The 14817-nt window shown below is 37.8% G+C and overlaps 1 protein-coding gene across 1 annotated transcript in view; it reads left to right on the top strand.

Moving 5' to 3' along the window:
- The window catches only part of SCAPER (S-phase cyclin A associated protein in the ER), a 907354-nt gene that overhangs the window by 204243 nt on the left and 688294 nt on the right, over positions 1–14817 (top strand). Inside the window, exons 5-6 of the mRNA XM_053719295.1 lie at positions 12420–12520; positions 14129–14245. Coding sequence (XP_053575270.1) covers positions 12420–12520; positions 14129–14245 — 218 coding nt within the window. The remainder of the gene's footprint in view (positions 1–12419; positions 12521–14128; positions 14246–14817) is intronic.

The raw sequence follows: 14817 nt of genomic DNA, 5'->3' as shown, positions 1-14817 counted from the left end.
TAGGAATCATTTATTTAATAAGAGTTAATTAATTTCGTTAGATTAAAATTATATTTAATTTAGGGGGGTGTTAGTGTTAGGGTTAGACTTAGCTTTAGGGGTTAATACATTTATTAGAATAGCGGTGAGCTCCAGTCGGCAGATTAGGGGTTAATAATTGAAGTTAGGTGTCGGCGATGTTAGGGAGGGCAGATTAGGGGTTAATACTATTTATTATAGGGTTAGTGAGGCAGATTAGGGGTTAATAACTTTATAATAATAGCGGTGCGGTCCGCTCGGCAGATTAGGGGTTAATAAGTGTAGGCAGGTGGAGACGACGTTGAGGGGGGCAGATTAGGGGTTAATAAATATAATATAGGGGTCGGTTGTGTTAGGGGCAGCAGATTAGGGGTACATAAGTATAACGTAGGTGGCGGCGCTTTGCGGTCGTCAGATTAGGCGTTAATTATTGTAGGTAGCTGGCTGCGACGTTGTGGGGGGCAGGTTAGGGGTTAATAAATATAATATAGGGGTCGGCGGTGTTAGGGGCAGCAGATTAGGGGTACATAAGTATAACGTAGGTGGCGGTCGGCAGATTAGGGGTTAAAAAAATTTAATCGAGTGGCGGCGATGTGGGGGGACCTCGGTTTAGGGGTACATAGGTAGTTTATGGGTGTTAGTGTACTTTAGAGTACAGTAGTTAAGAGCTTTATGAACCGGCGTTAGCCCAGAAAGCTCTTAACTACTGACTTTTTTCCTGCGGCTGGAGTTTTGTCGTTAGATGTCTAACGCTCACTTCAGACACGACTCTAAATACCGGAGTTAGAAAAATCCCATTGAAAAGATAGGATACGCAATTTACGTAAGGGGATCTGCGGTATGGAAAAGTCGCGGCTGAAAAGTGAGCGTTAGACCCTTTTTTTAATGACTCTAAATACCGGAGGTAGCCTAAAACCAGCGTTAGGAGCCTCTAACGCTGGTTTTCACGGCTAACGCCAAACTCTAAATCTAGGCCAAAGATTGTTCAACATTATGGTTTAGGGAAAGGCTACAAAAAGCTATTGCAGATATTTAAACTCTGTGTCCACTGTGAGGAACATAGTGAGGAAATGGAAGACCACAGGCACAGTTCTTGTTAAGGCCAGAAGTAAAATATTGGAGAGGCAAAGGATGGTGAGAACGGTCAAAAACAGCCCACAGACCACCTCCAAAGACCTACAACATCATCTTGCTGCAGATGGCGTCACTGTGCATTGTTCAACAATTCAGCGTATGGGAGAGTGATGCGGAAGAAGCCTGTTGTGCACACACGCCACAAACAGAGTTGCTTGAGGTATGCAAACGCAGATTTGGACGAGCCAGCTTCATTTTTGAAGAAGGTGCTGTGGACTGATGAAACAAAGATTGAAATATTTGGTCATAACAAGGGGTGGATGTTTCATCATGCTGTGGGGCTGTGTGACCAGTGCCGGTACTGGGAACCTTGTTAAAATTGAGGGTTGCATGGATTCACTCAATATCAGCAGATACTTGAGAATAATGTTGAGGAATCAGTCACAAAGTTGAAGTTACGTTGAGGCTGGATATTTCAACAAGACAACGACCAAAAACACTGCTCAAAATCTATCTGGCATTTATGCAGAGGAACAAGTACAATGTTCTGGAATGGCCATCCCAGTCCCCAGACCTGATTATCATTGAAAATCTGAGGGGTTATTTGAAGCGGGCTGTCCATGCTCGGCAACCATCCAACCTAACTGAACTGGAGATGTTTTGCAAGGAGGAATAGTCCAAAATACCTTCATCCAGAATCCAGACACTCATTACAGGCTATAGGAAGCTAAAGGAGGCTCTACTAAATATTGATGCAATATTTCTTTTGGGTGCCCAAATTTATGCACCTGTCTAATTTTGTTTTGATGCATATTGCACATTTTCTGTTAATCCAATAAACCTCATTGCACTGCTGAAATATTACTGGGTCCTTGATTTGATAGATCAAAATGAAATTTCTGATCCAAATGAAAATCATGGAAATTTTCAGGGGTGCCTAAACTTTTGCATACGACTATATATACACTGTATATTAATAATAAAATTGTTGCATAGGAAATTATCACATCTAGGTAAGTAGTAAACAAGTTGGGATACTCCCTAGATGTGCTAATTTACTATGCAAAACTTTTATCATTGAGTTACTTTTGAGACATGGAGATTTTTAATCTCAAATTTTTATCTCCACCATAATTTTAATGAATGTATGTATATATATATACATATATATATATATATATATATATATATATATATATATATATATATATATATATATATATATATATATATATATATATATATATATATATATATAATAATCTCAAATACAGTATAGGTATTAAAGGTTGTCTGAGATACGACATGTATGTGGCAACTATGTGTAATCCTGACAATTAATAAATCCTACATTTTACATAGGAATGTAGTCAGAATATTATGAAGTGGCTAACAGGCACTGTAGCTTTAGCAACTATATATATTGAGATACTCTTTTCTCATTGTAAGTCTCATATCTGTCTCAAGGTGGCACTGTTGTAATTCGTCAGCTTCATTCTTTATTGACATACTGCAAAGTCAAACTGATTGAATATCACCTAGATTACGAGTTTTGCGTTTGTTTTTTAATATTGAAAAATGGTCATTTCAGCATTAAAACAGCAACGCAGCCATTTACGAGTCTTGTCGGTATAGCTGTACCGCACGCCTTTTAGCCTGTAACGCAACGTCAGTCCCGCACTCGAAAAAATTACTTTTTTGTGTGGATTTCGATAGCGCTGCCATTACAAGTTTTGCGGTGAGGCTAAAAAGCTTGCGTTACAGCCTATATCGACACAATCCATTCCGCAATCTGAGACCAGTAGTTATGAGTTTTACGCAAAAAAACAGTTACACAAAACTCATAACTAAACTATTACAAAGTACACTAACACCCATAAACTACCTATTAACCCCTAAACCGAGGCCCTCCCGCATCACAAACACTATTTTAAAGTTATTAACCCCTAATCTGCCGCTCCCGACATCGCCGCCACTGATAAAATTTATCAACCCCTTTTCCGCCGCTCCCCGACATCGTCACCACTATACTAAAGTTATTAACCCCTATTCCCATGCACCCCAACATCGCCCACCCTATAATAAAGATATTAACCCCTATTCCGACGCTCCCAGACATTGCCGCCACTAAATAAAGTTTTTAACCCCTAAACCTCTGGCCTCCCACATCACTACCACTAAATAAACCTATTAACCCCTAAACGGCCAGCCCCCCACATCGCCAAAAACTATATTTCTTATTTTTTGTAATTGTAGATTTAATTTTTTTAGTAGGGTTAGGTTTTTGTAATGTGTAATTTAATTATTTTAATTTGTAGTTATTTTAATTTTAGTATAATAGTAATGTTACTTTAATTTATAGTTTAAATTTATGGGGGGGGGGTTATTTTCCAGGTAAGTTTTTATTTATTTTAAGATAGGGATCTTGTAATTTTAATTTAAAGTTAGGGGGTTGTTGGGTTTAGGGGTTAATAGTTTGATTTAGTTTTTTTGCGATGTGGGGGCTGGCGGTTTAGGGGTTACTAGGTTTATTTAGTGGCAGTGATGCGGGAGGCCAGAGGTTTAGGGGTTAATCACTTTATTTAGTGGCGGCGATGCCGGGGAGTGGCAGAATAGGGGTTAATATTTTTTTTATAGTGTGGGCGATGTTGGGGTGCCGGGGAATAGGGGTTAATTACTTTATTATAGTGGCAGCGATATCGGGAGCGGCAGATTAGGGGTTAATAGATTTATTTCAGTGGCAGTGATGTCAGGGGTGGCAGATTAGGGGTTAATAAATTTATGCATGTGTCGGCGATGTCGGGGGCAGCAGATTAGGGGTGTTTAGATGTGGGGTTTATATTAGGGTGTTAGGCTTAAACTTAACTGTTTTTTTTCCCCATGCACATCAATGGGGTTGCGATACAGATCTTTTTCATTCTCTCCCCATTGATTTCTATGGGGAAAGCATGCACGAGCACGTCAAAGCAGCGCTTGGATTTTGTGCGGTATGGAGCTCATCGCAAACCATATCGCATGCACAAGGCAGCATTTTCAAAACTCGTAATGGCAGTGCTATGGAGGGCGAAATAACGCAACTTTTGTTGCATTTGTTTCGCACCCTCTATAGCGCAAAACTCGTAATCTAGGTGGTGTATGTTAGTTGTGCTGTTTGATGCTATAAACCCAAACAATTTACTGCTTCTAAAATCAACATTTCTCTTCAGAAAACCTCCTTAGCTACTCCTATAACATTTTATTTTAGAACATTAAAGGTGGGCAACTTTAGACTTCCTTAATGTGAAGTGAAAGGCAAAATTAACTTTCAGCATATCTAGATAGGCTGAGGAGCTTGTATATGGCACCAGTCTTTGCAGTAATATTTGTAACAATGTGACATAAAGTGCTAAAGATATGCACACAAGTTTCACCAAAGGGTACCAAAATGAAGAGATAATAACAGAAGTTAATGGGACATAGATTGCACGCTCTCTCAGAATCATGAAAGTTTACTCATGACTTTCATGTTCCTTTAAGTCAAGTGAATAGAAGCGCTGCATTAGTGCAACCATTTGTCTGTTTAAACCATATAATACAATATCTGATCTGGAGAAAGTGTACTTTATGTTTTTCTTGCATGATGGGGACTTCAGTGTCATGAAAGCTTACAACTGCAAATTGGCTTTTTTTTTTTTTTTGCAAAAGGATTGTACCTTTTTTCTCTCTAATCTTTATGTAATGAATCCTTTAATTGCTTGTAATATAGGCTGTGCATGGGCATGCGAGCGCTATATTACAAAGGCTTTCCGCCACAGTTGAGCTGGGGCGGACAGGGGCGAATATGTACGCCCCTGTCCGCCCCAGCTTGATAAATCGAGCCCTTAGACCATAGCTTAGCATTAGCATTTTTTGTCTCTCTCACAGATTTTCTCTAACAGCACTCAGCACACACTAAACAAGTGCTAATTGTCATTAATAAGCTGCAGGTGTGAGAACTTGTGGGGGGAAAACCAGGACCGGATTCCCCACCTGCTATTCTCTGCCACATCCAAACTGTACCAGGCAACATTTTTCCAATCTTCTAACGTCCAATTTTGGTGAGCCTGTGCGAATTGTAGCCTAAGTTTCCTGTTCTTAGCTGACAAGAGTGGCACTCTGTGTGGTCTTCTGCTGGGGAGATTGTCAGCACCTGCCCGCGCGTTATTGGCTGTACGTGGGCACGTGAGCCCTATATTACAAAGGCTTCCTGCCAGAGGTGAGCTGGGGCGGACAGGGGCGAATATGTACACCCCTGTCCGCCCCAGCTTGATAAATCGAGCCCTAAGACCATAGCTTAGCATTAGCATTTTCTGTCTCTCTCATAGGTTTTCTCTAACAGCACTCAGCACACACTAAACAAGTGCTTATTGTCATTAATTAGCTGTAGGTGTGAGAACTTGTGGGGGGAAAACCAGGACCTGGTCCCCACCTGCTATTCTCTGCCACATCCAAACTGTATAGTGGGTTTCTGGCCTGTGATACAAAATAAAATAGTAAATTTTCAATAACACCATGAACATTGCATGATTTGTGGGGAAAAATATTTTGTATTATAAGCAATCTCCTGACCTCTGTCACTATATATATATATATATATATATATATATATATATATATATATATATATATATATATATATATATATATATATATATATATATATATATATATATATATATACCGGTATATAAAAGCACATATGTTTAAAGGAGAAAAAGTGACACATAATAGTGACACTAACAAAAGACTGGGATTTCAGCACTCTTTAAAAAAATAATAAAGTACAGCACTCATGATTGATACAATATCAAAAATTGGGTTTATTGTGTACCAAGCTGAACAAGAAACCTGGACAGTACAGTATCAAAAAATGCATAAAACACTTGGTTCATACATAGTAAAGAACTAAAATCTATGCTAGAACAGAATCTAGAATATAAAAGAGACCGGTCCCAGTGACTACCAAACTGTCACAATTATAAACATACAAAGCGTAAGCCTTATCTGCACAAAGATGTGTGAGTAGATAGGATGTTCTTAACAAGGTTTGACAGACCGTTCACGGTTTTAGTAATAAACTGAAACAACCAAAAGGAGAGAACAACCACTATCTAGACGCAACATGAGGCAGATACAGTCATTTCGTTTATCAAATGACATGAATAGTAAAAGTAAACAGTGCAAAGATATAGCTTCAATTCACATAGATGTCGAAAAACGAAAAAACAGGCTATAAGATAAATATGCTTATGTTTATACCAACAACCTCAATGCAAGTGTGTTAAGCATAACGATTCAGGTATACATCAATGCAAGCGTGTTAAGCATAACCATTCAGGTATACATCAATGCAAGCGTGTTAAGCAGAACGATTCAGGTATACATCAATTGAATAGCAAGAGCAGTCAATGCGGAGAGAGCAGTCCATTCAATACCAGTTAAAAGTTAGTGAAGCTCTGTTGGATTGAGAAACTTTCATTTGCAAAAAGCTGTAGTCGCAGCAGAATGTAAGCAGAGAGCAAAAAACTGCTCTTGCTATTCAATTGATGTATACCTGAATCGTTCTGCTTAACACGCTTTCATTGATGTATACCTGAATCGTTCTGCTTAACACGCTTGCATTGATGTATACTTGAATCGTTATGCTTAACACGCTTGCATTGATGTATACCTGAATCGTTATGCTTAACACACTTGCATTGATGTATACCTGAATCGTTATGCTTAACACGCTTGCATTGATGTATACCTGAATCGTTACGCTTAACACGCTTGCATTGATGTATACCTGAATCGTTACGCTTAACACGCTTGCATTGATGTATACCTGAATCGTTACGCTTAACACACTTGCATTGATGTATACCTGAATCGTTATGCTTAACACGCTTGCATTGATGTATACCTGAATCGTTCTGCTTAACACGCTTGCATTGATGTATACTTGAATCGTTCTGCTTAACACGCTTGCATTGATGTATACCTGAATCGTTCTGCTTAACACACTTGCATTGATGTATACCTGAATCGTTCTGCTTAACACGCTTGCATTGATGTATACCTGAATCGTTCTGCTTAACACGCTTGCATTGATGTATACCTGAATCGTTCTGCTTAACACGCTTGCATTGATGTATACCTGAATCGTTCTGCTTAACACGCTTGCATTGATGTATACCTGAATCGTTCTGCTGAACACGCTTGCATTGATGTATACCTGAATCGTTCTGCTTAACACGCTTGCATTGATGTATACCTGAATCATTCTGCTTAACACGCTTGCATTGATGTATACCTGAATCGTTCTGCTTAACACGCTTGCATTGATGTATACCTGAATCGTTATGCTTAACACGCTTGCATTGAGGTTGTTGGTATAAACATAAGCATATTTATCTTATAGCCTGTTTTTTTCGTTTTTTCGACATCTATGTGAATTGAAGCTATATCTTTGCACTGTTTACTTTTACTATTCATGTCATTTGATAAACGAAATGACTGTATCTGCCTCATGTTGCGTCTAGATAGTGGTTGTTCTCTCCTTTCGGTTGTTTCAGTTTATTACTAAAACCGTGAACGGTCTGTCAAACCTTGTTAAGAACATCCTATCTACTCACACATCTTTGTGAAGATAAGGCTTACGCTTTGTATGTTTATAATTGTGACAGTTTGGTAGTCACTGGGACTGGTCCCTTTTATATTCTAGATTCTGTTCTAGCATATATTTTAGTTCTTTACTATGTATGAACCAAGTGTTTTATGCATTTTTTGATACTGTACTGTCCAGGTTTCTTGTTCAGCTTGGTACACAATAAACCCAATTTTTGATATTGTATCAGTCATGAGTGCTGTACTTTATTATTTTTTAAAGAGTGCTGAAATCCCAGTCTTTTGTTAGTGTCACTATTATGTGTCACTTTTTCTCCTTTAAACATATGTGCTTATAATAATTAAATGGGTCTGCACCACGGCAGTTAATACTGGCTCTCAAGTATTTGTCTTTGAGACCAAGTGTATGAGGCTCTCTACACTTTATGAACACTCAGTAATTTTCTAGATTGTTTTTGCAACTTTTTCCATTCACAGACAATATATATATATATATATATATATATATATAGCCTGAGCCATTTCTAAAATAACAATTTACTGTTGTGCCCTCCAATATCTTCTATATAACAGGCACTATACCATACAGAGATACATAGAATCATTACATGCTATGAAATGTATATAAGCTGTGCTGCATAGACGTATATCAGAGCTTGCCTGACAGGTTTTTTCACCCATTGAATAAAAAGAGTTTTTCCAGTGTGTAAGTTTACTCCGTTTTATTTATTTCTGATACTGTGACATAAAGGTTTGTACACTATTACATACATCTTTGTTATGGATGTTCTTTGTAAGATACCCTTTTTTTAACATATACATTCGACCTTCACATACAAGACAATTTAAAGCTTGTTTGGCTTCTACCCTAAATACTGTCCTATGGTGGAAGTTTCCACTGCTTCAGCACCATTGGGTATATCTGCTGCTAGGAGCATTGTCGGTGAACAAGAGAGCTGTATTGATGTGCTGGGCCCATGGGTCCTGGCGTCTCGGTATAAAGTGTCATCAGGACAAAGAGATGGCGCCAACAGTCCTGCCGTGTGCGCCAGTGACTAGAATTAATTACAAACCAATCGAATCCGTTGCAGCCAAAACACTTTTGTCCAGCTGCTAGTGAGATGTCCGGAGAGAGATGTGCATGAATGGAGATGGAGCCCCCGCTGCAGCTTGTCCTGTTTGTATTCCCTTGTTCGGAAAACACGACTTGTGTTTCAGCTCATATGGCACACAGACCGATCAGCCTGATAAGGTGAACTGAGCATTCCTTTAGACAGGTAGCAGCTAGGAAGGGGGAGGAGGAGAGCTCCTTCATTGCTACACAGCAGCTCCAGGAATGGGCATCATTATTGTTTCTGCTCAGTATATAGGCATGAAGCTGAGTGCTTAGTGTAGGAAGGAAAGGACAATAAATGACCTCTTTGTCTAGGAGTGAATAATGTATTATAACTGATGGAACCTTCTCTTATTTACTGCTTGTTACAGAGGTTTGTGTAAATCATTCAGTTTCATTTTCCTATACATTATTATTATTTTGATAGAAGTTTACTGACCTGTACCACGTTTGGGATTTGGGCTGTCAGGTGATATTTTTTTACAGTGCGATTGGTGGATGAAGAATATAGGGTACATTAGTGGGAGCATAGTACCAACCGATTAAGAGGAATTATTATTTCAGGTAGACAGTCAAATCTGCTGAATTGTTCGTAGGCTGCTCAGTTGCTGGAGAGATTTGTTAGTAGCTTTACAAAAAGCTTTAATGAATTCATACTTGCTTTCAGCAGATATATTAAATGTAATTATCAATGAGTATAAAAGTAAATGGCAACACTGCTATGAGAGAGTACAGCAGTTAAGTTAAAAGTCCTCTCCTCATGCAACAATCCTACAGGTTTTGGGCTAGATGCCTATTTCACTGATGGAGAAATCCTAGAAAAGCGCTCTATAGTCAATAAACTTTTTTGTATAGTTATTAGAGACAAGTGATGGAATTACATGTAGTCTGTATGATATGATTTTTAATGATTAGTTTGGTTCAGCTAACTTAAAGGGATACTAAACCCAATTTCTTTCTTTAAAAACAACAACTTTTACCTTTTTGATAAATGAACTGTACTATTTTTCTGATGGTACTATATAAACAAGGTTGCATGTTTAAAGGAATAGTCTAGTCAAAATTCAGAACCTTGGTTGCGCTTGCTGATTAGTGACTAAATGTAGCCACCGATAAGCAAATGCTATCCAGGGTGCTGATCCCTTTAACATTTTTTTCAAATATCAGAGTTCTTTTGTGTTCTTTAATATCATAACTGTAGTTGTTAACAAACTATTCCAAATAATGGCTGTATGTAAACAATAACCTAGAGATAAAAAGAGCAGCTTTTAAGCTGCAGTTCTGGAGCTTTAATAGTTGTTGTTGAACCTTTTGTAATTTTACGAATAACCTGTAGCAGACCTATGTTTTGCTATGTGTTTTACAATGTTGTCAACCCCTTGTTAAAAATAGTTGATTCTGCCTAGATTTGCTTTGGAGGTACAAGCTTAAAGGGACAGTGTATACCAATTTTCAAATAACTGCATGTAATAGACACTACTATAAAGAAGAATATGCACAGATACCGATCTAAAAATCTAGTGTAAAGGGCTGGGAAAACAAGAAGAGCAGACCCCCTCTCCCCCACTTCCCAACTTATGAAAAGACAGATTACAGACTGCTGCATGCTCCTGTTAATATAAACGTACGTATACATCTGACACTTTGGGCTTGGTTAGGAGTCTGTAAATTGGCACAATGTTATTAAAAAATAAGGAAAACTATACTTTTTTTTACAAAAACACTCCCAGGTGGGCTTTATAAATGGATCATCTAAAAAACATTTATGCAAAGAAAATTTTAGTGTACAATGTCCCTTTAATTGATATTGAAGTGGGAGTGGCTATCCCGACGGCAGATGCATCTCTTTAAGAGGAGAGAAACCTATATTTATTTCTCCTTGTTGTTGTACGATATTTCTTGTATACACATCGGGCTAAATTATAAGTGGCGCGCTAACCTTACTGCGGGCACAATATTGCAATATTGCGAACTCACAAACTTGCGTAATACAGGTTGAAAGTAAATGTGCACTGTCGAGTACAGTGTAAAATTGCAGTTGTCGGGATAGCATGAGTGAAGACCTTGCATAAAGGGTTAGAGTGAAATATAAATGTGCATCAAACACAACATAAATACATTAAAATATATACAGTATATATATATATATATATATATATATATATATATATATACGCACACACAGAAGTGCACTCTCAGGAACAAACAACCAGTTCAATATCTTGTTATTCTATGGCGATTTACCACCTTCTTTTTAGCCCAGTAATGCTTTTCACAGATAATAACTTTCCTGTAGTATATCAGTCTGATCCCGCCTATTGCGAACAGTCCAGCGCCGAAATACCAGGCAATTCCTTGTTCCTTGTTCTATGTGATAGGCCGGATCAGACTGAAATACTACAGGAAATTTCTTCTATGTGAAAAGCATTACTGGGCTAAAAAGAAGCTGCTCCCAGGTGGTAAATCGCTATAGAACAAGCTAAAAGTTACTGAGTTTGTTTGTTCCTGAGAGAGCACTTCTCTTTATGTATAGATAGATAGTTAAAAATAAAAATAACTTTTTCTTCTATGTGAAGAACATTGGAAGCTTGAAATAAGCGTGCTAACCTGTGCACGTAAAAAGTTTACTTCCTGCGGTGTTTGCACTCAAGTGAAAGCTCTAAATAACTCGCCATTTGTAATCTAGCCCAATATCCTTATGCATATCCCACACATTTTGGAATTCCCTTACAGTATTTTTTTCTTATCACCTCCATTGATAGTCTATGCCATGAATCAACTACCCTGTTGGAAAGTGCACACACATTCCTGAACCTGGAACCCTCCAACTGAGATCATGACCGCTTGTCTTGATGACGCTGTATGTTTGTGAAAAATACTTCCATCCTCAGCTTTATTAAAGAAACATGGAGCCCATTTTTATTTCACACTTTAGACAGAGCATACAGTTAAAAAAAAAAAAAAGTTTCTGATTGACTTCTATTATAAAATGTATTTGGTATTTTTTGTTGAAGAGAATACCTAGCTAGGTATTGTGCACGTCTAGAGCAGAGTTCAACAAACCCAGAAGCCACAAAACCAGTGGCTCCTAGAATTATACCCCTGGCTCCTAACATTTTCAGTTATACTCCATATATCTATATACAAATAACACTGTCTGGATCCTAAAACTTTGACTGGCTCCAAAATGCTTAACAAATTTGTCGACCCCTGGTCTAGAGCAGTTTATGGCAGCAGTTTTGCAAGAATGCTTTTGAGTACTAGATGGCAGCAGTGTATTCACAATCTATAACATTGTTAAAGTCATTCTTGCAAAACTGCTGTCATACAGTGTTCTAAACACATGCAAGCTCCTGAGCATACCTACCTGCTTTTCAACATAGGATACCAAGAGAATAAAGTACATTTGATAACAGAAGCAAATTGGTGAGTTCTTTTTTAAAACTGTACAATCCATCTGAATTATGAAATAAAAAAATGGAGTTTCATCTCCCTTTAACTCCTTTAATATAATTGTAGCTTTCTTTCAGGTCACCCTCCTCTAAGCTATACATAAATGAAGAACATGTTTTGTGTTTTGTTTTAGGAAGTGCTCATGATGTTGGATAATTATGTGAGAGATTTTAAAGCACTAATTGATTGGATCCAACTTCAAGAAAAATTAGAAAAAACTGATGCGCAGAGCAGGTAAGTACCACTCGTGCACTTCTGTGTGTTCTTAGCGTTTGGCAAAGACATGTTTCAATTTATCATCTTTATTATGGGGTGTCCTGAAGTAGCCCTGCACCAGGGAGCAATAATATATTTTTTGTGCTCATGATTTAGGCTTCTGTTGCTGAGACATATTTTATGCTCGGGCGCTGGGATGCTGTGCCACAGCTCTCATGTGAGCCATGAACTGGATCATTTCTCCTCAGCGCTATTTAACCATTTTGTTGTTTTTTTTAAATCACAGGCTTTCACAACTATGATTCTTTTTTGTTTTACATTTAAAGTGATGCTAAATTTAGGGGTTTTGGAATACGTTATTAGATTACCAATGTTGAATGAAGTAAAGTTGCTGACTTTATACTAATTGCGCGTTTTACCTCCCACCTGCTTTCTGCGTAGGCATCAGTGCGAGCTGCCGAGCTACATTGGAATACGCAAAGCTCTGTAACCGACATGTATTAAATGCTTTAAATTGTTTCACTGCTTGCCCCTTTGCGGGTGTGTGTTAAATACATAGATACATTTCAGCATGGGAGCTACAGAGAACAGCTGGTCCTAAGCAGCAGTTGCACAACCCTACCAATCTCCAGCTGTGTTTAGCTCAGGAACTGCATTGCATGCAAGCTCCTGAGTAGGACCTTATCTATGTGTTTAACCACTTTGCAGTGTGAGTAGTGAAAACAATTATTACAAAAAATAATGATTATCATCTAATAAATAAATAAATATAAATACATAAATATATGTAAATATATAGTCAAAAGGATAAAAAAATGTATAGCTTGACCCAAATGATATGAAATGTACTAAAACATCATTCTAAAGAGTTAGATTCTAGATACCCAAGAACTAATAGTTCATTAGATATATATTTAGCCAACAGTATAATTTTCACCATCTATGTTTATATTATTAAATAAACAATGATATTTCATTAGAGAATACGCCATTCTGTCACTTTTCTGCCTTTGACTAAATGTACGCCCGCAAGCATTGTGTTTGGTTTTTCATTCAATGTTTACTGGATTCACGGTGTCACAAGATGTTCTGTTTCTTGTTGCAAGCAAACAGAATTTTCATTTTGTTCATGCCTTTTGAGTTTTTGGTTTATTATCACCATCTATGTAAATTCAAAAGCACATTTGTTACAATGCCTCCTGTTTTTGATGATTGTAAATAATCAATACACATGGTTAGACTTGAAGTGATAGCCTAGTCAAAATGTAGCCACCAATCAGCAAGCACAGCCCAGGTGCTGAACCAAAAATAGGCCGGCTGCTAAACTTACATTCTTGTCTTTTCAAATAACGATACCAAGAGAACGAAGACAAATTGATAATAGGAGTACATTAGAAAGTGGCATAAAATTGCTGCTCTATCTGAATCCTGAAAGTTTAATTTTGACTCGACTATCCCTTTAATAAAACAGCCCCCTAAGCCTTTCAAAGATAATGTGTTTATAGATTTGCTTGCAAATTGTTACATGTTAGCGCTGCGGAATCTGTTGGCGCTCTACAAATAACCGATAATAATAACATGTTGTATCGTGTCTAAATTGTAACAGTAACTCCTGTGACTTTGCAGACCTACCTCTTTGGCATGGGAAGTAAAGAAAATGTCACCAGGACGCCATGTTCTACCCAGCCCCTCATCTGACCGGGTCAGCTCCACTTCTAATGCAAGAAGGGCCCTAAATTTTGGGTAAGATAATTTTATATCAACAAAAGATATCTAAAGAATTAAGCAAATTAGATAATAGAAGTAAATTAGAATGTTGTTTAAAATTGTTTTTCATGTCCCTTTAAGATATAGCTTTCTCCAACATAGGTGTGTCCGGTCCACGGCGTCATCCTTACTTGTGGGATATTCTCTTCCCCAACAGGAAATGGCAAAGAGCCCAGCAAAGCTGGTCACATGATCCCTCCTAGGCTCCGCCTACCCCAGTCATTCTCTTTGCCGTTGTACAGGCAACATCTCCACGGAGATGGCTTAGAGTTTTTTAGTGTTTAACTGTAGTTTTTCTTATTCAATCAAGAGTTTGTTATTTTAAAATAGTGCTGGTATGTACTATTTACTCTGAAACAGAAAAGAGATGAAGATTTCTGTTTGTAAGAGGAAAATGATTTTAGCAACCGTTACTAAAATCGATGGCTGTTCCACACAGGACTGTTGAGAGGAATTAACTTCAGTTGGGGGAACAGTGAGCAGACTTTTGCTGCTTGAGGTATGACACATTCTAACAAGACGATGTAATGCTGGAAGCTGTCATTTTC

Source organism: Bombina bombina, chromosome 6 (genome assembly GCF_027579735.1).
Source record: "Bombina bombina isolate aBomBom1 chromosome 6, aBomBom1.pri, whole genome shotgun sequence".
NCBI classification, from domain to species: Eukaryota; Metazoa; Chordata; class Amphibia; order Anura; family Bombinatoridae; genus Bombina; species Bombina bombina.
Note: the sequence above shows the minus strand (reverse complement) of the source record. Positions and strands in the feature narration are given on the sequence as shown.